Below are 26,896 nucleotides of genomic sequence, written 5' to 3' on the forward strand. Positions count from 1 at the left end.
CCAGTACCTGAAGGGGCTCCAGGAAAGCTGGAGAGGGACTGTTCACAAAGGCTTGTCGTGATAGGGTGAGGGGCAATGGGTATAAACTGGAGAGGGGCAGATTTAGGCATAAGGAAGAATTTCTTCACCACAAGAGTGGTGAGGCCCTGGCCCAGGTTGCCCAGGGAGGTTGTGGCTGCCCCATCCCCGGAGATGTTCAAGGCCAGGTTGGATGGACCTTGGGCAGCCTGATCTAGTAGAAGGTGTCCCTGTCCATCACAGGGGGGTTGGAACTAGATGGGCTTCAAGGTCCCTTCCAACCCAAACTATTCGATGCTTCTGTGACTCTAGGTCTCCAGCACAAAAGCACCTACATGTCAACAAGCTGCAGCACAACCAGCTTTGCTTGCAGTGCGATAACTTTTTTCCCAATGGCACCGTTAAGCAAAGCATCCCAGAAGGCAGAAAAAGCAAAGCGAACCAGACTGCTCTGAATACCCATACGAAGAATCAGCCCACTCGGATGAGCAACCAGCGGCAAAGTGCAGCAAAGCGAGGTAGCGGCAGTACTGACCGGGCTGGCGAGCTGGCTGGGGGCAGGCAGCTGCAGGCTGCAGGGCTTGGCTCGATGCTTCCTCTGCAGCCAGAGCGTGAGGAACGCGCAGATGCGAGGAAGTTTAGCGTCCCTCTCCATTCTCCCAATCAACATCGCACAGCCCCAGTCCTCATCACCCCCGCGAGCTCCCAAGGAAGCATGGCCAACTCTCGGGGAGCAGCGAGGCTCCCGCAGCGCTGCATGGACGCCCCACGCTTGAGGTTGCCGGATGGAGGAGACACAGGTGGTTAAAGCTTAGCTGGCAGATGCGCAGTGGAGACGAGCGACTCGGTTGCACGGAGGCAGGTTCACGCTCCCACTCCCCAGCAACAAGCGCTTGTGGTTGGGCTGAGCTTTTCTTTTTTTTTTGGTTTTGCTTTTAGAAAATAAAAAATAACCTCAGAGTTCACATTTGTGTTCCCCGGTTCAGCCAAGGCGCTGGCAGAGAACATGCATGGTGTAGTCAAAGGGACTCCCATCTGGGGCTTCAGGAATTTCATGTCAGGCTGTGAGCTTTGTGGGTATTTCCACAACGGGGGAACATTCCGAGAAGCCGCTTATGCTTTAAAAAGGAAGAGGAAAAACTCACAAAACCCCACACAGAAGTCTGACGCCTCTTTGGAAAGCTGCACATCTCTGCTCTCACACTGGCAAAGGGATGGTGGGTCACCCGTGATGGGATTCAGGGTGCATCAATCCCATGTGCAAATTCTTCGGTGTCACTAGGATTTGCATCTTGCCCTTCACTTGTGTTCTGCTGTACCAGAGTCCTTGCTGTGGTCATTAGAGTTATCGAAGAGCCATCCTGAGAAGCTCCATGCAAGGTACTTTTAAGGGCATTTCTGATGCAGACAGCTTCTGAACACTCTCCTGCTTGGATTTATTAGCAGGATGGGAGAGAAGTATTTGGATCACTTGGTATTTATTTCACAAGCAATCCTTTTTGCATCTTCCCCTCCTCCAAACCTGTTCCCCTTTGACCTTTCCATTGGGTCTGGGCAGACAGATGTTCTCTGCAGAAAGACTTGCAGAGAGTGCAGGTAAGAAAGAAACCCTTTGAAATGAGTAGGGAGACACCCACACGCCTTTGCGATTAGAAATAACCCCGTGTCAGCGCTGATTTCTGAACTGCTCCAGAGAATGAAAAGAGGATCTTGGTTTGGACCCAAGAGAGACTACTTATGACTGTCTCGCCTCCTCCACCCTCATACTGTCCTCTTTGAGAACCGATAATGAAAGAAACAAATGACTTAATTTGTCAGAGGGAACCGCGACAGCTGACGAGGTCCAAAGCAAGAGAGCAGCATGGAACAGCACCGTGCAGCTCCTGAGCGTGACTCGGTTCATCCCGACACCTCCTTCACCCTGCTACGTTCTCAGCGAAGCAGAAACCGTGTCCACAACGTGCCGCTCAAAGATGAGCATCACCACTTCCAAAGAAGCTTTGCATTGCTCAGTGAAGCCATGCAGGAGATGCAGCCAGCCAGTTCCCCGCGTGTGGGCCCAGCGAGATCTGATAAACCTTGTCCTGACCAAGATAATCCTGTCTGTGCTGTTATCAGGCCCCCAGCGTGGGGAAAGGAGCCTCAGAAGAGCAATCAAAAAGCCCCACTGTACGTCCACGCAACTAAAATGCAGGAGCGCCTGTCCCAGCAAGCCGACAAGATCAGAAAGCCACAGGAGACCGAAATGACAGCACGGAAAGGGGTTTGGTGTGGGGAGGAAAGAGGAGGAGGATGAAGTCAAGTCCAGGATGTCATGTGAGCAAGTGAGTAATAGCTGTTTTCTGTATTAGCAGTCCCACCTCGCCAAGAAGGGTGGGCAGGGGCGTGCTGCGAGGAAGCGTTTGGGTTTCAGAGAGGTCCTCACTGCTTACGCCCTCATGTACGTGGGCGACTCGTTACGGCACAACGCACAAAGGAAACGCACGAGCCTCCCTGAGGTCAACATCTGCAGCAGGTTCTTACCTTGTCTGCCGAGTCCACGAGGTCTTTCTCTATCCAAGTGATGTCTGATTTTGCCTGCAGGACAACAAATGAGTGTCAGCACAGAGGGGCTGTGAAACGCAGCTAAAGTTTTCCCCAACGAACTTGATCAGGAAGACCAGGTGAGCTGTTTACAGACACTGGTGATGTTCCACCAGACATCGCTCCATGTCTCTGAGCTGTGTTGGTTAAAAGCGCTGGTAAAGGCTTTGATAAACTCTGATGGGCAGTGGAGAAGAACACGGTGCCCGTACTTGGTTACACATGTTCCCCAAGAATCACAACACCAATGCCAAGGAGAAAGAATTAATTTCTGGCAGGTTGATTAATGTCTAGATCAGATTTTACTCTCGGCTACTCCTGGATAGGCTCCAAAACCATCTGTTCTGGTAGTAGTGTCCGGGGTCTGCGGGGAAGTTCGGCATCTCCAGGGCAAAGAGAGGGCTTCTCTCCACACTCAGCCTTTCTAAAGCAACCAGGAGGAACATATTCAAATAGCAAAACTCCCCACATCCCTCGAGGGCAGGGCAGGGCCAGCCCAGCTGCTCTTGCAAGACCCTGAGCAGCATCAGAAATGTCAGTTTATGCTGCCCGTGGGGCCAGATGTAATTCTGTGGACATTTACAGGGAGAGATGCAGAAGTATTTAAAGGGAGCTCTGAAAAGATCTGTTTCTCAGCTTGGGTTTGGCTGCTTCTCCTCCCAAAACTCTGGCTTAAGGGGAAAAGTTAAGTTTTTGCAAGGTCAGTCGCCAAGCCTGCTGTATTTTAATGATCATACATAGGTTTGTTGCCACGTCTAGGTGTTCTTTCACAGAATCACAAGGTTGGAAAGGACCCATTGGATCATCGAGTCCAACCATTCCTGACACTCCCTAAACCACGTCCCTCAGCACTTCATCCACCCGTTCCTTAAACACCTCCAGGGAAGGTGACTCGACCCCCTCCCTGGGCAGATGTTCCAGTGCCCGATGACTCTTTCTGTGAAGATGTTTTTTCTGATATCCAACCTGACCCTCCCCTGGTGGAGCTTCAGGCCATTCCCTCTTGTCCTGTCCCCTGTCACTTGGGACAAGAGGAGAAGAAACTTTCACCTGTTTTTGAGAGAATGAGCTCAGTTTGAATAGAAAAAACACCCCCTAAAAGGTCAAATCAGATCTGAAACATTTTCTCCGAGAGGTACAAGTCTTTGGCTGTGGATGAGATAAAACTCATGTGACTGCAGACCGAAGGGATCTAAGAGAGACTTGAGCTGTGACTTCTCTTGTGTCTTGCCAAGCAGTTTGTCAGCACGATTGCCAAGCCCACGGCTCTTCGGCACCAGCAACATCAACCAAGCGAGTCAGAGCGACCTGAAAGCAGGACGGGAGCTACGGAGACTTGAGAGAAAGAAAAGCAAGCCTTGAGGGAAGGGAGGAGCTGCATGAAAGCAGCGAGCTTAGAGTTAAAAATTAACTGATTTTTCTCCGGAAGGACTGAATCAGAGCAGAAGGGGCCCCGGCAGCCACCTCTTCCCCTTCCTCCCCTCCATCGCTCTGCCCAAGATCTCTTTGGGTCCTGGAGAAGGTGGCTGTCCTGCTGTGCTTTGGGAAGCGATGCCCGGGGCAGCCAGCTGACACATCTACCAAAACCACAACTCAACCCCTTCCCGAGCACCCAGAAGTGATCACAAAAAACCCTCAGCACCTCCTGCCTCCCTGGGGATCACACCCACCCACAGAGAAACCAGCTCCATCACCGCTCTGAGCAGCGCGAGCGGGCACCGAGCCCTGCGCTGGATGGGGAGGGACTGATTTCTCTCCCACAAGCACAGATCTTTCTGCAGGTCCACCCCAGAATGCTTGTGAGCTACCAGCACCCTCTGCCTCGTGGAAGGCCGTTTTACAGATTCCTGCACCGCTGGGAAATGATATTTGCTGTTCCTGGAAAAGAAAAGGACACCTCCAGGCAGCGGCCAGGTCTGAGCCCGGGAGGTCGCTCAAGTCTGAGGAGGAAACAACTTCTTCTGAACTTCCCAACGCTGCTTTCGAACTGCACAGATGGCTTAGTCATCCTAGAGCAGGGGCTGGGGATATACATAGAGGGTTGTCTGTTTCTTCCAACACCGAGTTCAAAATACAAGTCCTCTTTCCTACTTTCCCCTTATTTTAAGGATGAATTTTACAAGCCAGAAGCCAAGAGACAGGTTTGTTTTTGCTCGCGTTTTGTCACTTCGCTGGTTGAGGCAGTCACATCGAAATGCAAAGGGGGGAAAAAAACCCGGCAAGAGCTAGAAACAGATTACGCTTTTGGCATTTTGCTTCCTATTCATCAACAACTAACCAGAAGCTGTTTTAATTTCTGTTGCTTCAACACATGCTCTGGTCCCAAAACACTCCCAAATTCTGGCAGCACCTAGGAAAGCCACTTCTTAGAAAGCAGTTTTACCATTAGAAATGCCTTTTCCAAAAGAGAAAGCGTTAATTAAAACTGGGTAAAGCCTGGCTGCTCTCTAAGCTCAGGCGGTTTACCAACTTCTTGTGTCCTGCAGGAGAGACAGAGTGCACGCAGAGCAGATATTTTATCAGCTAGACACTTGCCTCCTGGATCCTCGGCTTGCTGCGAAAGAGGAGCCTCAGCATCTCCAAAGCTTTGGGTTGCTATCCTCCCATACTTTGCAAGCTGGCTTCCGAACTCAGAGCTCTCTGCAGCACCCAGACCAGCACGAGAACCCCAAGTGTAGTAGCTTCGTCACTGGGATGTATTTTGGGAGTTTTTCACTGAAAGGAAACTGTGGTTTCATATGGGGAAATTGCATTGTGTGGCGATGGCTGCACAATACCGGCATCCAAATGAAAACACTGGATGGCTTTACGGGTGCTTAGGCATGGCTCTTTCCATCAGCAAACCTCAGCAGGCTTTTCAAGAGGATCAGTGCAGTCCCCTGTGTCACAGACAGGAATACAGGCATAGAACGAGCATTTTCAGCCGCCACGCAATGCAGCGACAAGCAGCTGAGAGTCCCCGTAGCTCCCTTCCCCAAAGTCACGCTGCCCCTGCTCTGAGCACCACAAATGTCCCTGGATTGCAGGTTTCCAGGAGGAGGCAGCTCCTGCATCCCTGTCCTGTGCCAGAGCTGCTGCTTGGGTGTCTGCTGTGCCAGGGCTCTGGGTTTGCACACTCAGATCTCATGGGATGGTTGCACAATCCTGTCTACTCGTTCGGGGGTTCAGCTCCTGCAGCGTGACACTGCCCCCTGCTCTCACGCAGCAAGGGATGCCTTAATAGGGTTGGAGTGGAAAAAAAAGAGATGGGAATTGGCTGAGTGAGGCAGTGCCAACACAGGGAGCAGATCAGTTCTCACCCAATTTCTATGTTTGTAAGGAAAAGAATGAGCCACGTGCTTATTGCCAGTTCCCATCAAGACCCCATCTGCATTTCATCTATGCAAAACAGATGGCTTCAAAAGTTCCCCAGCTGTTTCACCAGTGGCACTGCAAGGTCCTGTGCTGCCTTACAGAATCCTTTTAGCCGTCCCCAGTCTTAAGAAAAGCCATGGATCCTGCAAACCTCTTCCTAGATCCACGCAACTCTTGCAGCTGTGAAGCTGCTCTGCATCACAGCATTCAAACCGCTGCCAGGCTGCGTCTGTCCCTGCACGGAGCATCCCGATAGCTCCTTCCCACTCTTAGAGCCTCTTCCCCCAGAGAAGAGCGCTCCCTCCTCAGTGGCAGAAGGCACAAGGGATCTCAAAACAATTCTGCAGCAGAGAAACACAGATGCTGGAGCTACAGCTCGTAGAATGAATTAAAAGAGCTGCAGAAGGCAGGCAAGCTTCAGTGTGAGACAGGACAACGCAGCCGCCTGGTTCGTGGTCTGGCCTCTCTTCTGATCATTTTTTCTGACCCGTGTGTCAACATGGACACAAATAATCACATCCCATCCTGCTTTGCCACGGGTCCGGCTCAGCCTACCTGCCCCTTTTCCCTCCTAGAAACAGTGCTTTGAACATCTAAGGCTCTTCACAAGGAAGAAGCCCATTCTGAAGCCCTTCTGCTAAACCTAGAGACCAAAAACCAGACTGGGTCAGAAGCAGCAGCCATCAGCTCTTCCCTTTGGATGCAGTTAACAGCCAAGGGAAGAAAGACAAGAGCACAAACCTCCACTGCTTTGCTCCCCAAGAGAAGGGACCAGAGCCGCACAAGCAGGTAACAATCCCAATATAAGTCAATAAATGCAAAGCAAGAAACATAAACCAAACGAAACTGTGGTGCAGGCAGCAACATGCCAATAGGCACATGGGATTAGGCAAGAGCCTTCCTCCATCAACTTCCAAATGACCTTACGCATCCCAGGCGAGTTTGATCTGACCTCCTGTAAAAGGACAGGCTGAGAGAGTTGGGGTTGTTCAGCCTGGAGAAGAGAAGGGTCCAAGGAGACCTTAGAGCAGCTTCCAGTCCCAAAAGGGGGCTCCAGGAAAGCTGGAGAGGGACTGTGGGTCAGGGAGTGCAGGGAGAGGACAAGCTGGGATAGGTTTAAGCTGAAAAAAAAGGGAGGTTTAGATTGTATATTAGGAAGAAATGTTTTGCTGTGAGGGTGGGGAGGCCCTGGAACAGGGTGCCCCGAGCAGTGGTGGCTGCCCCATCCCTGGAGGGGTTCCAGGCCAGGTTGGATGGGGCTTGGAGCAGCCGGATGCGGTTGGAGGTGTCCCTGCCCATACGGCTAGAACTGGATGGGCTTTGAGGTCCCTTCCAACCCAAACCATTCTATACATCTACGAATTAAGTCACTTGTAAACCTTATTCCGTAATTTTGAAAAGCAAAAAATTGGTGACAGCCGTTGGTTTGCCAATCCTCTTCTTTCTGTTCCTATCCCAGTGGGTCTTGGCAGAAGCGAGATGATACTGTCTGAGAAGCGGTGGAACAAACGCAGGCACTGAAATGCCAGGACCCAGCTGTAAACTCCGCCTGAACCTGCTGTCGCTGGCACATCACTCCTAGGACAAGATGATCCCCAAACCCAGCGGTGCCAGATAGAAACAGCTCTCAGTGCACAGTTTAAAGAAGCTGTAATCCAATGCTGTGTCAGCAGAAAAGACCACAGGGCTAAACTCCAGCAAAGTCCCAACATCAGCTCCATAAAAGAGGATGCTTGCTAGCCCTATAGATTAAAAGCAGATCAACGAGGGACTGTTTTTGCCTCCTGCCAAGATCCAGTTACATCCCACCGAGCACTGGGAACTGCATCAGGGAGGGAAGGATCAGGGTTTCATAAACAGGAAGGTGATGGCGTGAAGCGCTGCTGCCTGAGGAGAGCCAGCTGCTGTCACAGCAACGCGTCTCCAAAGCGGAGCTGGTGCCTCCGTGCCAGACCAAAGGGATGGCTCGGCACTGGTCCTGGCTGCTGGCCAGGAAGCGCTGGAGGGAAGAAGACCTCTGGCTGCATGCAGCTTAGGCAGATGCCTCAACACAAACTGCTCTCAGCCTCAGGAGCGGGAGCTTCACGCTCCTGAACTTGTGCGTGAAGTTATTTCATGCAATCCAACTCCAGAGCAACAACCTCCCTGCAGAGCAGTACCCTCCGCTCTGGAGGAAGCCTGAAATAAATGGGAAGCAAGACACACCGCAGCTTTGCAGAGGAGGCAACATTGCTTTTTGCTGTTGTAAAGAGCAGCGAGAGGCAAAGGCTGCTCTGTCTGGAGCTTTATTTTTTTTTTTTCTAAAAAAGAAGGTGGTTCTCAAAAAGGGGAACAAACAATGCAAAGAAACCTCCTCAGCCACTGCCTGCGCTCCTGCACAGACCTTATTTGGGCAAGGCTGGCGGTTGGGCTCATTTGCGAGCAAAGAATTGGCCAGAACCACCTACTTTTGTCTGCACTTCTTTGGTGGCTCCCCCCCAGCCTGAGAAATCTTGTGGGACACTTGTCCCAGAGCAGCCCCGCTCTTTCCTCAGCAGAGACGCCACAGCCTTACGCAAAGTGAAAGGTTTCAGCGTGCGGTACCTGCATCTGAGGGGACCCACCTGCCAGCACGGAGAATGGACTGGAACTGCTTGGAGAGTTGGGATGGGGAGAATCATAGAACCATGGAACAGTTTGTGTTGGAAGGGACTTCAAAGCCCATCCAGTTCCAACCCCTTGATATGGGCAGGGACACCTCCCACTGGATCAGGGGCTCCGAGCCCCATCCTGGAACCCCTCCAGGGATGGGGGAACCACCACTGCTCCGGGCAACCTGGGGCAGGGCCTCCCCACCCTCACAGCAAAACATTTCTTCTGAAGATCTCATCTCAATCTCCCTTCTTGCAGCCCAAAAACTTTCCCCCTCATCATATCCCTGCCCTCTCTGATCCAGAGCCCCTCCCCAGCTTCCCTGGAGCCCCTTTTGGGTCTGGAAGCTGCTCTAAGGTCTCCCCGCAGCCTTCTCTTCTCCAGGATGAACAACCCCAACTCTCTCATCCTGTCCTCGTATGGGAGGTGCTCCAGCCCTCAGATCACCTCTGTGACCTCCTCCGGACTCGCTCCAACAGATCCACAACCTTCCAGTGCTGAGGACAAGAAGGGAGCCGTGCCTGAAGGCAGAGCTGATTCCGATACAAGAGGAAGTGCTGCCCACAGCAATGAGATGGTCGGAGCAGCAGCTGCAGATTTTAACTCACTTTGTTGCCTTCCAACGACTTCCAGGAAAGCGAAGGAGGCGATGCTCACTGCCCCCACAGGAAACCTGCCCTCTGAGCGACACCTCTCGAGAAGCCTGCAGCTGCTCTGGGACCTCCTGGGAGCTGTGAAATGTCACTCCATACCTGTGGCATGTCACTGCGTCAGCCCACCCGCCGGTCCCAGGGCTTCGCAGGGAGGGCAGAGCAAGAGTCAGGGCAGAGTACGCGGGTACCATTCAGCCTGGAGAGAAGGCTGTGGGGAGACCTTAGAGCAGCTTCCAGGACTGAAAGGGGCTCCAGGAAAGCTGGAGAGGGGCTCCTGATCAGGGAGGGCAGGAAGAGGACAAGGGGGAATGGTTTTCAGCTGCAAGAGGGGAGATTGAGATGAGATCTCAGGAAGAAATGTTTTGCTGTGAGAGTGGGGAGGCCCTGGCCCAGGTTGCCCAGAGCAGTGGGGGCTGCCCCATCCCTGGAGGGGTTCAACACCATGTTGGATGGGGCTCTGATCCAGTGGGAAGTGTCCCTGTTAATGAATAAACTACTCAGTGTTTATTCAGGAAAGGAGTTATTCCTGGCCTGCTGCTTGCTACAGCTTAGAAGTTGAAAAAAGAAGTCCAGCCAAGCAGAACACTTTGTGAGTTCGCACCGATTTCATTCAGTTGATGAAGTTAAAAAACACACCTGGGAGAATTCAAGAGTTTTACTCTATCTAATTAATTGGGCATCGCAGTATCAAGGTTGTATTCAAAGATTAAACACCAAAGCCACCTCGCTCCTGCTTGCACACACCACAAGCAATTAAAGGAAATAAAACAACTGGAAACCTCAAGCAGATTTAAAAATCGCTCTGCCCAAAAGGAGACTCTGTCCTGTTCTCCCACACATGTTCTAAGAAGTTTACAGAGCCACAGAAGTCCTGAGTGGGAAGGGACCCACAAGGACCATCGAGTCCAACACCTGTCCCTGCACAGGACACCCCAACATTCACACTGTGGGGCTGAAGGCATTGGCCAAATGCTTATGGAATATTGTCAGGCTCGGTGCTGTGGCTGCTTCACAGAATCACAGAATCACCAGGTTGGAAAGGACCCACGGGATCATCGAGTCCAACCACTCCTAACACTCCCTAAACCATGTCCCTCAGCACTTCATCCACCTGTTCCTTAAACACCTCCAGGGAAGGTGACTCCACCCCCTCCCTGGGCAGCTGTTCCAGGGCCGATGACTCTTTCTGTGAAGAAGTTTTTTCTGATATCCAACCTGAACCTCCCCTGGCGCAGCTTCCCTGGGAGCTGTTCCAGTGCCCCACCACCCTCTGGGGGAAGAACCTGTTCCTAATGTCCAGCCTAACCCTCTCTTGGCATCTTCCTGACGCCCCCTCGAGTCTAGAGAGACGAGCTCAGCGCCTGCTCCTCCTCCTCCCATGTGAAGAAGCTGCAGACTATGATGAGGTTCCCCCTCAGTCTCCTCTTCTCCAGGCTGAGCAGATCAAGTGATTTTATCCCCCTGCTCATACGGCTTCGCCTCTAAACCCTTCACCAGCTTTGTGCCCTCCTGTGGACACTCAACTTTTGCAGGAGAAGGGAGAAACAGGGCAGCGTAAACGCTTGGAGTGACGGACAAAGCTTAAAAGGAGAAGGAGATTCTTAGAGCAGTCCAAGAGGATCTGCAGGGAAGAGGCTGCTTCGTTAGGCAGTCTCAGTTTACTTTAAAGTAAACTCACGCTGAACAAGGGCATTTGCTGTTTAGACAGACAAAAGCTCGGGGAGGCAACCAGAGCCAGGGGAAGGCAGAGGCACCGCAGGGCGGCTTTGAAGATGGAAGTCTTGGACAAAGTCACTTCTACAAACACAGCTAAGGAGCGCTGGAGACTTCGGCAACTGGAACTCCTCGATAAGTGGATAAGGACGGGGGCGGATTCCTGGCAGGAGCTTTGTTGCTAGAGGTTTGCAGGAAGGGATTTCTGAGAGGGAACAGCACTGTGGTGGAAGAAAGGCACGTTTCACCCTACACCATCTCCAAGGACTGCTTATTTGGTGTCCTGAAAAACAAACCAAAGCAAAAAGGAGGGAAGGAGAAGAAACCCAGGCCATGCAGTCAAACCTCTACACAGTGAGGGTGTCGGTAACGCTGCTGCCTAGAAAGCGTGTTCATCACTATCTTCATGCACAAACCACGAGAGCTGGGTGAAGTGAGAGACCAACTCCATCGTGGCACAGTTAATGCCAGGAATCTCACGCTGTATGGCTTAAAAAGCCTTTGACTCTGAGCATCATAGAAGCACACCGCTGCCTTTCCCGGGACAATTCCTCTCCGTTCCAAGAGGCATCTCAGAGCACAACTAATCGGGTCACCTCTGGGAATGACTTTGCTGCCGCTCCAAGCAGTGATCCTGGCTCCCCACAATGGGGGTTACAAGCAAATCCCTAAAAAGGGAAAAGTCAGACCAAGACAGTGCAGTTTTACCCTCTTTGGTGTTTAAACGGAGCACTTCCACCCTTTTTCATGGGCCCCTTCTCTCATCACAGAGAAAGTTTGCTTCCCTTGGATGGCAGAAAGTGACCCACATCATCTTCTGAGAGAGAGGACAAACTGCCAAATCCCAGAGACACCAGCGCGCTCCGGTAACGGCAGCAGAGCAGCAGTAACAGAGCAGAGCTTGGTGGGACAGCAGTGACCGGTACTGGTGTCTGCAGCCATGGGGCAGGCGGTGTCACCCCAGAGAGGCTGAGACTGCAACCATAGGACAGGCTGTGTCACCCCAAAGGGGGTGAAGGTGACAGGTACCAGTGTCTGCGACCATGGGACAGGCTGTGTCACCCCAAAGAGGCTGAGATTGCAGCCATAGGACAGGCTGTGTCACCCCAAAGCGGCTGAGACTGCAGCCATAGGACAGGCTGTGTCACCCCAAAGGGGGTGAAGGTGACAGGTACCAGTGTCTGCGACCATGGCACAGGCTGTGTCACCCCAAAGAAGCTGAGATTGCAGCCCTGGGACAGGCTGTGTCACCTCAAAGCAGCTGAAGGTGACAGGTACCAGTGTCTGTGGCCATGGCACAGGCGGTGTCACCCCAGAGAGGCTGAGACTGCAACCATAGGACAGGCTGTGTCACCCCAAAGGGGCTGAAGGTGACAGGTACCAGTGTCTGCGACCATGGGACAGGCTGTGTCACCCCAAAGGGGCTGAGACTGCAGCCCTGGCACAGGCTGTGTCACCCCAAAAGGGCTGAGAGCCCCAGGGGACCCTGCCAGGCTGGCTGCCCAGCCACCACTCCCTCCCCAAGCACACTCCAGCAGGTGGCACTCAGAGCATCCTTAATATGTTAAACTGTGTTTCTGTTCTGAAACGGGAGGGTGAGAGCCAAAAGGACTCATTTCACAAACACTCATTTCATCAACACCTCTGTGGGAAGATTCAGCACACCTAAAACAGCGCAGATCCAGGAATGCATAAAGGGATGTTTTCTCCTGGAAGGAGAGAAGCAGAAAGTGGCTTGACACAGCAGAGCCCCCACGACCAGGCAAACCCTTCTGCTTCACATCATTTCTGATCTGTTGTTATCTGACTCGTTCAACCAGGAGCACCAAAATACCTGCGTTACACCGGAGAGCTCAGGCTCCTCGTAGGACGGGGCAAGAAAGGAGGCTCAGGCACAGGCTTCCCCGTTGCACTCCCCATCCTCCTCCCAGGGACATGGTGGTACCAGATTCTGCAAGTTTCTTTTGGAAAAAAAAAGAGTAAAAAAACATCTCTCCACCCTTTCCAGGCACTACAAGCTGCAGCTGGCCAGGATAAGCTGACTGAGCAGTTTGGGCTAAAGATACAAGCTCAGGCAAAGATCTTCCCAAATCCCACTGAGACTTCCCGACAGCATTTTGGAGCCGTGAGAGAAGCGCTGGCAGCTGGCAGGACTTTGCAGCCAGCGAAATGAAATGCCAGAGAGAACACCTTTAACTGCCAGGAGATAAGGAATTACTTAATTACGAGCTCTTACAGAACAAATTAGTCTCCATTTAGAAAGTGCAAGGGATACCGTCTCCCTGTCCTGCAGCCCTGCACACATTTCCCAGCAAGGAGGAAAGGTCCACTCTCGGCAAACTCTGACCAACTTGTGCTGTGCTGGTGGTAAAACCAGGAGACACCGTCCCAGGCTTTTCTGAATGAAAAATATTCCTCCTAGGAACCAGCATTAAAGCTCTTTCCTCCATCATTAACAGGCTGAGAGAGTTGGGGTTGTTCAGCCTGGAGAAGAGAAGGCTCTGAGGAGACCTTAGAGCAGCTTCCAGTCCCAAAAGGGGCTCCAGGAAAGCTGGAGAGGGGCTCTTGGTCAGGGAGTGCAGGGAGAGGATGAGGGGGAACGTTTTTGGGCTGCAAGAAGGGAAGATTGAGATGAGATCTTCAGAAGAAATGTTCTCCTGTGAGGGTGGGGAGGCCCTGGCCCAGGCTGCCCAGAGCAGTGGTGGCTGCCCCATCCCTGGAGGGGTTCCAGGCCAGGTTGGATGGGGCTCGGAGCAACTGATCCAGTGGGAGGTGTCCCTGCCCATAGGGCTTGAACTGGATGGGCTTTGAGGTCCCTTCCAGCCCAAACCATTCTATAAGTCTATGAATTAAGTCACTTGTAAACCTTATTCCGTATTTTTGAAAAGCAAAAAGTTGGTGACAGCAGTGGGTGGAATTGGATGGGCTTTGAGGTTCTTTCCAACCCAAACTGTTCAATAATTCTATCTAGGCACGATGCAGTTTTGCCACTTTCAGTACAGAAGATGAAACAGAAATCTAACTGATGTATAGAGTACGAGAACCAAGGCTTAGTTGCTGCCCTTGCAGTTATCGTGGGATGTGGAAACTATTCTCTATCGCAGGAACGCAGGAATTCCATACTCCTCCCACAGCACACATGCTGCTGGCAGTTCTCTAGTTGCAAGACACGCAAAAAGCAGTCTCAGGGCTTGGTAAAGCCTTTGCTTGGTGCCCACCAGGACTTTGTATGTGCCTGCTGGGAGAACCCTGCTCCATCCCATCCACTGGGAAGGACCCAAGGGTGAGAGAGACGGAAAGAGAAGTGACAGTCACATTGGCACGGTGGCTCTGAACTACAACAGTGTCAAAAGGAAAAGAAAATTGCATCCAAACCACACCTTGAGGTGTGTGCTGCCAACAGCCCAGTGAGAGCGCGCAGGATCAGCGCCTACCAGAGCAAAGCATGATTTTGTCATTTAATGCTTATAAAAAAGAGAGATGCAACCAGCAACCGCCCCCTCTGCCGTGACACAGACCGTATGAGCCAGAGATGGGACCATAACGTGAAGGTCACCATCCATCCCCTTCCCAGACATCACAGTCGAGGAATTACACTCAGCCTGAACACTGGCAATAGCATGTTGTCCAATTCCCCTATGATATGAAAAATGCTTTTTACAGAGCTTTTTTCCCCCCTGCTCTATCCATGCAGAGGGGAACAAGCAGCATCCCCGGTGCCCAGGGATGGTGTAAAGCCATCGCCTCGTCCTCTCCGTAAGCAGACGCTGCCTATTTCCAATCCGCACCGAAGCCACCAGAGCCGTCCGGTTAAGTACACCTCGCAAACAGCACGGAAATCAATACCACTACGTCTCAGAGTGCTTACGGGAGCACAAAAGGATTGAGTTCACAGTCCATTCGGTGCTCCCAGAGCCTCCAAGAGCTCTGATGAGAATGAAGTTTCAAGTACAAACAAGGGATAAATGCCCTCATTTTCCATAGGGGTGACATTTCCCGGCTACGCGCTCCAGGGTTGGCGAGGGAAGGCCACAGATTTCATGCAGCGGTTGGGAAATCCTTATTGCCTCAGAGCAATCATAGAATCATGGAATGGTTTGGATTGGAAGGGACCTCAAAGCCCATCCTGTTCCACGCCCCTGCCATGGGCAGGGACACCTCCCGCTGGATCAAGGGGATCGAAGCCCCATCCAACCTGGCCTTGAGATCAGCTGGAGTTTTTGGGAGAACACCTCTGGCTCCCTGGCTGCGGAGGCAGCCCCAGGAACACAACCTAAGGGTGAAGGAGAAGGGCTCCTGCCTTAAAGGACAGGATGGCCCCAGCCCTGTGGCAGCCCCGGTAGGCAGCACAACACAACCAGGGGAAAAAAAGTTACTGCAGCTTCACCTGGAGCTACAGAAGGAATCTAAGGCTCATGTCAAAACTCTGTTTCAGCTTCCAAATAAATCCGAGACTTGTAAAGCTGCAGGAGCTTCCGAGAGCCTGCTTGCATGCACAGGGAGAATCCTGGATCAGTACCTGAGCCAGAGCCAGTGACCCCTCAACACACCCAGCCAAGGCGACTCCCAGCTCCCGGGGTGGGATGCTCCAGAGACCCAAGTCCACCTTGATCCTTTCAACAACCAAACATGAATAAGTTCTTTGCTTTGAGCTCTTAGGGGTCCTCTTTGGTGCCAGCCTGCTGCTGTCTCTGGCACAGAAGGAGCTTCCACCACCCTATCCCCCGCAGCCGGTCTCCATCCACCTTTCCCTCAATCAGAGCAAGGATCCCGCTACTCCTCCATCCCTCTGGGGAAGCATCAGCAGAGCTCTGGCCTTGCTCACACTTCCTCATAGCTCCACAAAAACTTGACTTCAGCTGCTCTGTGCCCTCTGCCCTCAGAGCTCAGAGAGCTTGGAAAAGCCTGGCTGAGGAGGGGCTGGCAGGAGGATCCCTCGCTTTGCTGCTTTAGCTCTGATGGGGAGCGGGATGATGGTTTCCTCCGGGTACAGCACACACTAAAAGATTATCACTAGCTCTTTTTCAATAAAAGAAGAGACAGACCTGGAGGCTGTTTCTCTTAACCCACAAGGGGGATGGAAATGGAAGAGAAGAAACCGAGCACTTTTGATGGGTCGGACCAGCCAGAGCGCCGTGCGGGAGGGCTGTTACAGCGCTGCTCTGCAGACTCTGCTGCATTCCTCGTGTGCAAGTCCTGTAAACCGACCCCTCTTCAATTATTCATTAGAGCCTGCAGCTCATCAGAGACTCTGCTCCTCAAACAGCCACTTATTTGTTATTTCTTTTGAAGAGCTCAGATGCTGTTAACTATAGCCGGGCCTGGCCAAGGACGGGGAGCAAATGCTCTGGCAGGAACAAGCCGGGCAGCTGTCAGGCATGACAGTAAAAACAAACCCACTTGACTACTTCAGCTGACAAGATGGAGCAGCCAGTTTAAACCAAGAACTCTGCTGCCGACAGACTGAAAATTAAGCGAGTGGCAATAGAATCATAGAATAGTTTGAGTTGGAAGGGACCTTGAAGATCATCCAGTTCCAACCCCCCTGCCACGGGCAGGGACACCTCCCACTGGATCAGGAGCTCCGAGCCCCATCCAACCTGGCCTGGAACCCCTCCAGGGATGGGGCAGCCACAGCTTCCCTGGGCAACCTGGGCCAGGGCCTCACCACTCTCATGGGGAAGAAGTTCTTCCTAATGTCCAGTCTAAATCTGCCCCTCTCCAGTTTACACCCATTGCCCCTCGTCCTGTCCCCAAAAGCCTTTGTGAACAGCCCCTCCCCAGCTTTCCCGGAGCCCCTTTGGGTACTGGAAGGTCGCTGTAAGATCTCATCCGAGCCTTCTCTTCTCCAGGCTGAACAACCCCAACTCGCTCAGCCTGTCCTTGGATGGAAGGTGCTGCAGCCCTTGCACCATCTTTGTAGCCTCCTCTGGATCCGTTCCAACAGCTCCATCTCCTTCTTATGTTGAGAATTCCAGAACTGGACACAATACTCCAGCTGAGGTGTCACAAGAGAGGAACAGAGGGGCAGAATCCCCTCTCTGCTGCCCACACTGCTTTGGATGCAGCCCAGGACACGGTTGGTTTCTGGGCTGTGAGCACACGTTGCCGGCTCCTGTCGAGCCTCTCATCAACCATCACCCCAAGTCCTCCTCAGAGCTGCTCTGAATAGCTGCAGCCCATCCCTGCAGTCCACAGGGAAGGTAATTTCCAGGCAGCACCGTGCCATGCTCGAGATTTTCTGCTCCTGCAGATTATCCCAGGGAGACCAAACCAGCCGGAGCATTCTTGGCTGAGCAGCTGGAAGCCAGGGAAGAGGGGCAGTAGGCAAAGAGAGATTTGCTGAGGTACCCGTCTCTTCCAGCACCGGATAGTTTTCTGATTCTCAGAGAAAACAGCAGCAGCTGTGCAAACATGCAGGCCTGTTTCAAAGCAGGACACTTCACTTGTTTGCATTAAATCCCTTCATGTTAAGAGACCACAATCAGAGCAGTGTTGAGGAGCGATGAGCATCACACCATCGGACACATCTCCCATCACCAGGGTTTGTGGTCAGCCTGGAGCTGGAGTTCCTGTCCATGAGGGACACAAAGTGGGCACACAGGACTTGCCTTTTGGTGGCCAGCAGGTCTTGGATGACTCTTTCTTTCTCTCCCACTGCGAAAAGCAGATGCTTCAAGTTTCCCCTCCGACTGCACCACTCCATGATGTAGCTCCAAAGACAGGACAACTGCCAGTGGATGTTCTGCCAGACAGCAAAGCCTACAGCAAGAGGCACAGGACATGGGTTTGGGACACGGCTTAGTGGGCATGGTGGTGTTGGACTGCCGGTTGGACTGGAGGAGCTTAGAAGTGTTTTCCATCTTAAATGATCCTATGATTCCATGGCAAGACCTGGGTGAAGGAGAGAGATGTACTGCTGGAAACCAGAGCCGCAAGCAAGCACTAACGCAGTACGCCATGATGGAGCAGCACAAAGCCTTTCTCTCTTTTATCCCACTGGAGGAACCTGAAGAATTCCCAGTTCGTGACTAGAGGTCAGAGCAGGATTCATCACCAGCAGTGAAGTCCAGCCGCCAGGAAAGCTGCTCCAGCTCCATCCAGTTTGCAGGTGGGAGTGAAGATCTGGGCTCAGGTACCACATAAGAGTTGAGCAAAGCCAAGAGCCTTATTTCTAACAGCAGTCGACGGCTGTTGAACCACACAGGACTGGCACAGAGCACCCTCACCTCTCTGTTATCAGGGAGATGGCTACCACTCTGCTCCCTCCAACTCATCCCAAAGAATTCCACTTCAGAGCTGTGATGGCACCTGTCCTTTGTCATCACTAGAGTGTTACAGCAGGGTGTTTCCCCCAGAACAACACAAACTAAGGATGAAGCTGGTGATGCGGGTATTTATCTGGCCAGAAATGTCCACATCCAGGGTTCCTGCCTGTACCTTCTTCTGCGGAAGATGCTGTGGGGAAGGATCTTCCTGCAGGTTTTACCTGGTCAGGACACACTGATGGTTCAGCAGGAGCTGCCTTCCTCTTCAGTGCATTCCTAGTTTGTTGCCAAACAGCAAAGCTCAGCCTAAGCAGGTGGGGCGCCTCATGCCTGGGGTGCAGAGCAGAGCGAGCACTCGCTCCCATCTCAAAGGTCTCTTTTATGGTGCAAAGCAGAACTGCAAGAGGTTATTTATTCACTTCCCCGGTTTTCACTGTGCACTGTGATTATCACCCCAGAACAAGTTGATCAGCACTGCTATCCCGCAGCAGCCGTACCTCCAGAGAGAGTGGGCACGCTCAGCACTACAAACCCACTCCTCTGCTCTTCACTATGGAGTGATCTCATTAATTGGGTGTTGTACTTTCATGCATAATTCCTCACCCTCGGCACCTTCAGGGTACGCAAGCTCACCCCTCAGCCAAGCTGGCTGCAGAGCTGTAAAACCTCAATTATGTGAGGTTCCATTTTTCTGCTGAATTCAAGCTCTCTGTTGCCATTCCCCAGCTGAACAAGGACCAATATTCAGCCTCCCTGACAATTAAAATCTAAAGAACATAGGAGAGAATGAGGTTCAGCACTTAGAGACCAACGCACAGCACTGCTGATTAACCCCCGGGGCAGAGCAGCTTTTGAGAGCCAAGCAAGAGACCTCTGGGCTCAGGTCCTCACGAGCTGAGGTTTAACCCAGGGCTGTCGCAAGAGATGCTTCTCTCAGCGTCAGCCCAGTCTGTGTCAAAGGAAACAGGTAGAACAGGAGGCAAGCAAGCCCCGAGGCCTCGAAATGCAGAGGATAGCAGTGCTGCTCCTCCACCATCGACACGAACACAACAGAGCAGCTCTTCCGTTCAGTATCCTGCAGATGCTGCACTGCAACCTCGCTCCGACTGCGCTGCTGCCGTCCTAAAGCCAACATCACGTCTAAAGAGGGTCAAACACCACCACCAAAGAGGAGAGGGGGAAAAAACCCAAAGCATGCACGTACCTATCTTTGCCAAAGTCTCCTGTTCAATCCAGCATGGGGTTAGCAATCTGGTTTTAGGGGTGCAGTTAATGGCAGATAATGGCTCTAAATTGGAGGGGGGAAGATTTAGATTAGACATTAGGAAGAACTTCTTCATGATGAGGGTGAGGAGGCCCTGGCCCAGGTTGCCCAGAGCAGTGGTGGTGCCCCATCCCTGGAGGGGTTCCAGGCCAGGTTGGATGGGGCTTGGAGCCCCTGATCCAGTGGGAGGTGTCCCTGCCCATGGCAGGGGGTGGGACTGGATGGGCTTTGGGGTCCCTTCCAACCCAAACCATTCCATGATTCCATAACTGTAAACTTTTACAGTAGGGACACATTGGAACATCCAAGACAAGCAAGATGCAGGCAAGAACAATCTAGGATTGTGATTGCTGCCAGGAGAAGGTTTGGCTTGGAATTCCTTATGGCCACAGAGCTGGAATGCTGTTGGGCCAGTGCTGACTGCAGACCCAGGCTCCTTTCCCTATGACCACGCAAAGGGAGGCAGCCGCTCCAGACAGCTTTCTGCCCAACCTGCAGGATCTTGCAGGTGTTTCCAAGATACTCAGATAAACACACCGAGGTACAGTGCTTGCAGGGACTTGCGTTCCACAATTGTTCTTGAAAGATGGGAATCCACACAGGAATAAAAGCCACAAGAAGTTGTGAAATGCTGTCCTCAGCAGGAAGCTGAGCTGGAGCTACAAAGACAGGTAGAAGGTACCAGGTCACAGCCAGCCTGGCCCAAAACATCCCCTCGCTAACTCTGCAGTCAAGACAAGAGGTACAACCCTCAAGTTGCACCAGGGAAGGTTTAGATTAGATACTAGAATATATTTCTTTACCAGAAGAAATTGGAAGAGGCTGCCCAGGGCAGCGGTGGAGTTCCCATCCTTGGAGGGGTTCAAAAAGCACAGAGATGTGGCATTTCAGGACATGGTTTAGTCGGCAGAGTGGGGTTGGGCTGACGGTTGGACTGGATGAGCTTAGAGTCTTTCCGAACTTTAATGATTCTTTGTTTCATCCCCAAAGACCCCAACATGCAACAGCAGCAGGTGAGACGATGGTGGAGGCCTGAGACTGCATCATTTTACCAGCTGTGAAGTTCCCAACTCTTTTGAGGAATGCTTGGATTCCCTCCTTTGCAAAGTGTCTTCGGTTATTGCCCAGGCGAATAGCGGTTGTACCTCTAGCAGCGTCCCACTCCTGGGGACAGGGGGAGGGATGGCACTTCCGTGTGGGTGTTGAATAATCACTGCTGTCACTGCTTCAGGCTATTTTTAGAAGAGATCATGGCATTAGCGGCAAAAGGAGAGCGAGTACAAACCTAGAATAAAGGTGCCTCTTCCTCTTACAGCTCTGCACACACAGCTAGAACAGAGGGCACAGGAGGGATGCTGAACAACCTTCCGCTAGAGAATAGCCAACCCCAGGTGTTTCCTCCTGCTTCCTTCTCCTTCTTTAGTCCTTGTTGTAGGTAGAGACAGTGCCAGAAACTGCTGCTGACAATGTCTACCCTCAACCAAGCAGAAGTATACCCAGATATTGAGCGCATTGCCCCTTTCCCCGTCTGCAGCATCACAGCTGGTTCAGAGTTTGCCCTCAGGTTGACGGGATGTGTTTACAGGAGGGATTTCAGTCGTCCGCGCTGGTAGCAAACATACCTTGTACAAACTTGGAAAACCCGAGGGAGGTTATTTCAGGAGCGTGTAGCAGGGCTTCACGTGTTCAAAAGTTACCAAAAAAGGGATTGTCAGACACTGTTCGCAGGCATTTTGGCCACCGTGCCTTGGAAGAGCCCCAAGCAGGACACCTGCATGCAGGTTTCCCGGCCATGAGATGTTGGACAACTCGCCTGCTGCTCTCCTCCAGCTCCCCAGCGGCGTGGGGACTTCACTGCTATGTCCCACAAAGAGACAGACAGAGCAGCAACGAGAACTCCCAGGGCTTTTTGGCCTCTATTGTGTGAGGGACTGCACCTAAAGAGGGAATCAGCCACGGTTTGTCTCAGTGATGTCCCTCAAAGTCTTCAATTCTTTTTCAAGCAATGTCCTTCAGCTGCTTTTACAGGAGGGCAGTTTAGCCAAAGGTTTGAAGATGAAAGAGGTAAAGTCTCAACTCTTAGAAACCCAGCTGAAATCTAACCAGAAGAGAAAGATTAAGTTGGGTTTTTTCCATGCCAGAGAAGCAGGCACAATGAAGAACCATAAAACCACTGTTCTCAGGGAAGGAAAGTGCACAGTCTCAGTGACCTGAGTTCATCTGGAGCCCTTCCCATACCAGGACAGGCTGAGAGAGCTGTGGTTGTTCAGCCTGGAGAAGAGAAGGCTGCGAGGAGACCTTAGAGCAGCTTCCAGGACTGAAAAGAGCTCCAGGAAAGCTGGGGAGGGGCTCTGGATCAGAGAGGGCAGGGAGAGGACAAAGGGAATGGTTTTGAGCTGGAAGAGGGGAGATTGAGGTGAGATGTTGGGAAGAAATGTTTTGCTGTGAGGGTGGGGAGGCCCTGGCCCAGGTTGCCCAGAGCAGCGGTGGCTGCCCCATCCCTGGAGGGGTTCAAGGCCAGGTTGGATGGTGCTTGGAGCCCCTGAGCCAGGGGGAGGTGTCCCTGCCCATGGCAGGGGGTGGGACTGGATGAGCTTTGGGGTCCCTTCCAACCCAAACCATTCTGTGATTCTATAATCTGACCCACACCAGATTTCTTTGCAGGTGACTGGAAAAGCGCCGATCCATCAACTGGGACAGACACGCAGTTGAGATGCAATAGCAGCGCTGGAAGCCCTGCATAAGTTCCTGGAAAAGAACCGGCTGAAAAGCAGACAATTGTTTTTTAGGTTTAATTATCTTCTACTAAAAACACTACGGTAACCAACTGGGAAAACAATACAAGAAACCCCCACGGCCTTTAGCACAACGATGATTCAGAGCAAGAAACTGCTGCAGGGCACTAGAGGGTAAGGAACAGGACAAACTCTTGACAACCTGTTCCGCAAGGTGTCCTAAGCCAAATCAAACACACAGTGTCGTTCTCCACTGTTCTAGTGTGTAACTATCAGAAAAGGAAATCCTGAAAGGCTTACGATTTCAAGACGCTGATAGCGCTCTTGTACCCTGCACTGTGTCTCCAGGGCTGAGAAGTGTGGGCACAGTTAGGAAATACCCATGCTAACAACATCGGTCCTCAATCTCCTGCTTGGAGAGGGCTCTCATCAGAGAAATCAAGTCCTTCAACATCACGCGGCTCATATACAGAGCAGGAAGAGCTTTAGGTGTCCGAAGAAGGTCTACCAGATGAAGACCCTTGCCCCAAACACAGCAGCTCGGTTCCCTCCACTGATGATAATGGGGACACGGAGAGCAATTTGACATGAGCGGAGCTCTTCCCAGCCCCACCAAGAGAATAAACAGATACCAGGCGCTCAGCAAGGGCAGCTGTGCCAAAACCATCACATACTCCTGTATTTCTCATCCCATCTGGCAAGATCACAGCATAGAGAAGGGTGTAAACACGGCACCGAAACACCCCAAGGGATTCTCACTTCTAGCCTTCTGCTATAGCCTCCAGTCCATCTCCCATGTGCTGGACCGAGGTGGCCCTTTGGGAAACATTCCAGATCTGTTTGGATGACCAAAGGGACAGGAAGAAAAATGGTTTTATCTTTTCCCTTGCCCTACTCCAGTCCCTTACACTCCCATAAGCACTGATCCAGATTACAGAGCAACAGCTTACAGGATTTAAAAATAGCCGTCCCCAACCCATTCCCCAAGTCGGCTCACACCCCCCACGCAGCTCGGAGGGAGGACTTAAAGACGTAACCCAGAGCATTTTTACCTTGGATGGAGGATTCCCACCTTCTTCTGGAGCAGCTTGCCCATTCTGCAAAGGAAGAGAACCTGCCATTAGCGCACACCGGGCATGGAACTGCTCCTCACTCCCCCTTACAAAGGCTGGTGGCTTTAGGAGCCTTTCACGCAGGACGAACAGGGGAGGATGCCACTTTCAGCCATGGCACAGGACGGTTGGACACTCCCATATCCAGAGAGGACACTGTCCGCCAAGGAAAGAAAACATGCTTAATAGAAGAGTCTCTCCACACTTCCCCCAAAAAGAAATTAGAGCTTCCATTCCTTGTGGGGCAAACAGCATCCCTGCACTCCTCAGCTGTGGGCCCCTGGGGTGGCGGATACAGGACCCCCACCCTCAGCACCATGAGAAACTGCTCCGGAGACACAGCCGCACGGCAGCACCGTCCCAGCAATCCCACATCCCTTCCACTGCTTCCCTGGGACACTGGAAGGAGCAGGCGGGGAGATCAGGTGGAAGCAGTGTTAGAGTGCAGTTAAACAGACATTTTGCCATGGTGTTGGCTTTAATTTGAAGATTTATCGGTTATTTATTACCCTATCACAGCTGATAGTGCTGCGATAATCCACATCACCTGCTTGGCTCCAGGCCACCTCTGGTCCAACTTCTGCTGCTGGAGCTCCATACAAAGTCACAGCAGGTGACCCGAACCGCCTGGAACGGCATCGGCCGATCATAATCAGTGCTGCACCAAAGACGTGGCAGGTTCAGAACAGCACCGTGCCTGGAGAAGCCAGCAGGAGCAGGAGCAGGAGCGGGTGGGATTTACTTAAACACAGAACAGGATAAGCACGTACAAAAGGTTTCCTGCAGACCGCGGAGAAAAACAAGGGCAAGAAGATTTTTGCTTTGACATCTATTTGCATTACAGTCTCAGGCTCCAAAAATTCATGGAAGTCTCTCTCTCGCTGTTAACCAGGCAGATTTATTCAGTCTTCTTTTGATGGACTCTTCTGCGAGAACAGGCTGAGAGGTGGGGTTGTTCAGCCTGGAGAAGAGAAGGCTCCAGGGAGACCTTAGAGCAGCTTCCAGTGCTGAAAGGGGTTCCGGGAAAGCTGGAGAGGGACTTTTTACAAGGGCCTGGAGTGATAGAATGAGGGGGAATGGCTTTAAATCAGAGGAGGGAAGATTTAGATTAGATATTAGGAAGAAATTCTTCACAATGAGGGTGGGGAGGCCCTGGCCCAGGTTGCCCAGAGCAGTGGTGGCTGCCCCATCCCTGGAGGGGTTCAAGGCCAGGTTGGATGGGTCTCGGAGCCCCTGATCCAGTGGGAGGTGTCCCTGCCCAGGGCAGGGGTGGGACTGGATGGGCTTAGAGGTCCTTTCCAACCCAAAACATTCTGTGATATATTTCTATAACCTGACATCCACCTTAGGAGTACACTATCCCCTTCTCTCCCTTGTGCCAAATTTAACTTCCACTGCCCTTTAATGCAAATCAAAATTGGCATTTGTTGACCTTGAAAGATCTTTGGGGCCATTGAGAAAACCTCCCTCTAAGGATGCCCTCGCTCTCTGTGACATTCAGTGCGTGCTTCCAGGTGCACACTCTGCTGATATACAGAGGGTCATCACCACTGCTGTTCTCAAACTGCTCGCGGGCAGCTCACAATCAGAGGTGGAACACTAAAATGCTAAATTTAAGCACAAGTTCAGTTTTCACATACTTCAAATCCACAGCCTGAGTCTCTATATATCTTCATCGTTAGGTCTCTCCACCCCACCTGCAGCCCCTCAAAGAACAGCTTAGTCCGACCACAACATGGAGGGACCACCACACCGAGGAGGGACCACCACACCAGCTGGGGAGAAGACCTCCCACCTCATGGCCTGATGCTGGCCCTGCAACATTTACATGAATAAGAATCCACCCCAAGCTCCATAACTCACCTTAGTACCAACTTAAACTGGGATTAAGTTCCAAATCCAAACTGGGATTAACAATTGACAAAGGCAACAGCGCTACCAGCAAGCCAAGTTCTTCCAGAGGAACGTTGCCCTGATGTTTACACAGAGCTCTTAGTGCCACTAACACAAAGAATAGCTAAGAAGTGAAGTAAGGTTTCATGTTTATGTACAGCCTTCATAACGAGGGGGGAGATATCACGCTCAAGATAACCAGACTTGGAAGCGCGCTTATGTTTACTGGCTTAGCTGCCTCTGATCAACAATTCATAACTCTCTGCTAATCAAAACCAAAGCTCAAGGAGGGCCGTTTACGTCTAAAACAGCTTACAACGTAGAATTTCCATGCTGGAAAGAGGGAAGCAATGTCTGGATCGTGGTCAGGAGAAAAGGATCTTCAAGGCAAGTATCAGGAGAGCAATGGGCTGATGCGTAGGATGAACGCCTTTATTCCCCTGGGAAGACTAGCACATGGTGAGCGAATGCAAGGTCTGTCCAACCCCTCACTTTCAAGGATGAGCTAGGAGATGCTGAGTGCTACCTCCAGGCCTTCCGAGTGCTGCATTTCATCACTTCCCTACCCCAAGGAACACGCGTCACACACGCTGCTGTTGACAGAAATCCATCCTACCTGGGGATGGAAGGGATGTGGAAAGAAAGAACAGTGTCCATGCCAGGGAGGTTTCCTGGGCATGCAGATCCATGGTCTTAGAGGGATGAAGCTCCTGATGACACGGTCACGTTCTCAAACTGACATAAGGCAGATGCGTATGGAGAGAACTGCAGTATTTAGAGCCAAGCACTTTCCTTCTACCCCAGAGCAAATCCAGTCCTTATTCCCTCATAAGGAATTAAAGAGCCATTTGTAAGCGTCCAAGATGGAAACACACTCACAGCTACAAACTCATCACCTCCGAGATAAAATACGGCCATTCACCACGTTGTAAGTAGAGCCGAAATAGTTTGTGGGTTTCTCAGTTTGACATTTATCTCTTCACAAACGCTTTATTGCCGCATTCCCCCTGCATACCACGCACAGCGCGTTTGCCTCCCTGCCAGATGCCCTCTCACAGCACATTGTTCTCGGGGTTGGAAAGGAGCCTCCTGCATGTCCTGCTCTGAAAGCAATCCCAAAGATCTCCCTGCAGACAGAGGCACAGCTCCTTCCCATGGGTCCCCATAAAGAGGGGATACAGACGGTGGCAGAGCAAGTCTTGGGCTACCAAGAAGGGAGTGGGATGAGCCTCAGGTGGGGCCAGGAGCCCATCCCTGCAGCTTGCCAGCCTGCGCTGCTCTGGGGTGAGCGGAAACGGGGATTACAGAGCTAATCTGATGGGCACGTGGAGCAGCAGCCCGGCAGCAAGGGCACCTCTGGGTGAGCAACAGCTAAAACTGCTCGAGAAGTAGTACAAAAGCCTTCTCGCACACACGCCGCTCTAATAAGTTTTCTTAATTGCACGCAGGAAAGTACACTAGAAACAAGCGCACGGGGTTACGCAACTGCCAGCCCGGCTGAACTTGGGAGATATTTATCTTAGGACATCTTGCATTTTAAATCCCTTTAATTCCACATAATCTGCAGCACCGGGAACAATTTACAGAACAGGCAAGTGCTGCTCTGAACTGAAACCAGGACGAGTCGCACCCCTGGTGGGAACAGGCAAACCCATGCCCACTCCTGTGGCTA

General features: G+C 51.9%; 1 protein-coding gene across 5 annotated transcripts in view; it reads right to left on the reverse strand.

The window, feature by feature from the left end:
- RPS6KA1 (ribosomal protein S6 kinase A1) overlaps positions 1-26,896 on the reverse strand; it is a 49,820-nt gene that overhangs the window by 18,829 nt on the left and 4,095 nt on the right. Inside the window, exons 2-3 of one of the 5 annotated variants that reach the window (XM_054086278.1) lie at positions 23,272-23,316; positions 2,542-2,595 (exon numbers count right to left, since the gene is read on the reverse strand). In XM_054086278.1, the coding sequence (XP_053942253.1) occupies positions 2,542-2,595; positions 23,272-23,316 (99 nt within the window). Of the gene's footprint in view, positions 1-553; positions 816-2,541; positions 2,596-5,136; positions 5,267-23,271; positions 23,317-26,896 lie in introns of those variants that run through there. The other 4 variants (XM_054086282.1, XM_054086281.1, XM_054086280.1 and 1 more) reach the window with 4 other exon arrangements.

This window comes from Cuculus canorus, chromosome 22 (genome assembly GCF_017976375.1).
Source record: "Cuculus canorus isolate bCucCan1 chromosome 22, bCucCan1.pri, whole genome shotgun sequence".
Lineage (NCBI taxonomy): Eukaryota > Metazoa > Chordata > Aves > Cuculiformes > Cuculidae > Cuculus > Cuculus canorus.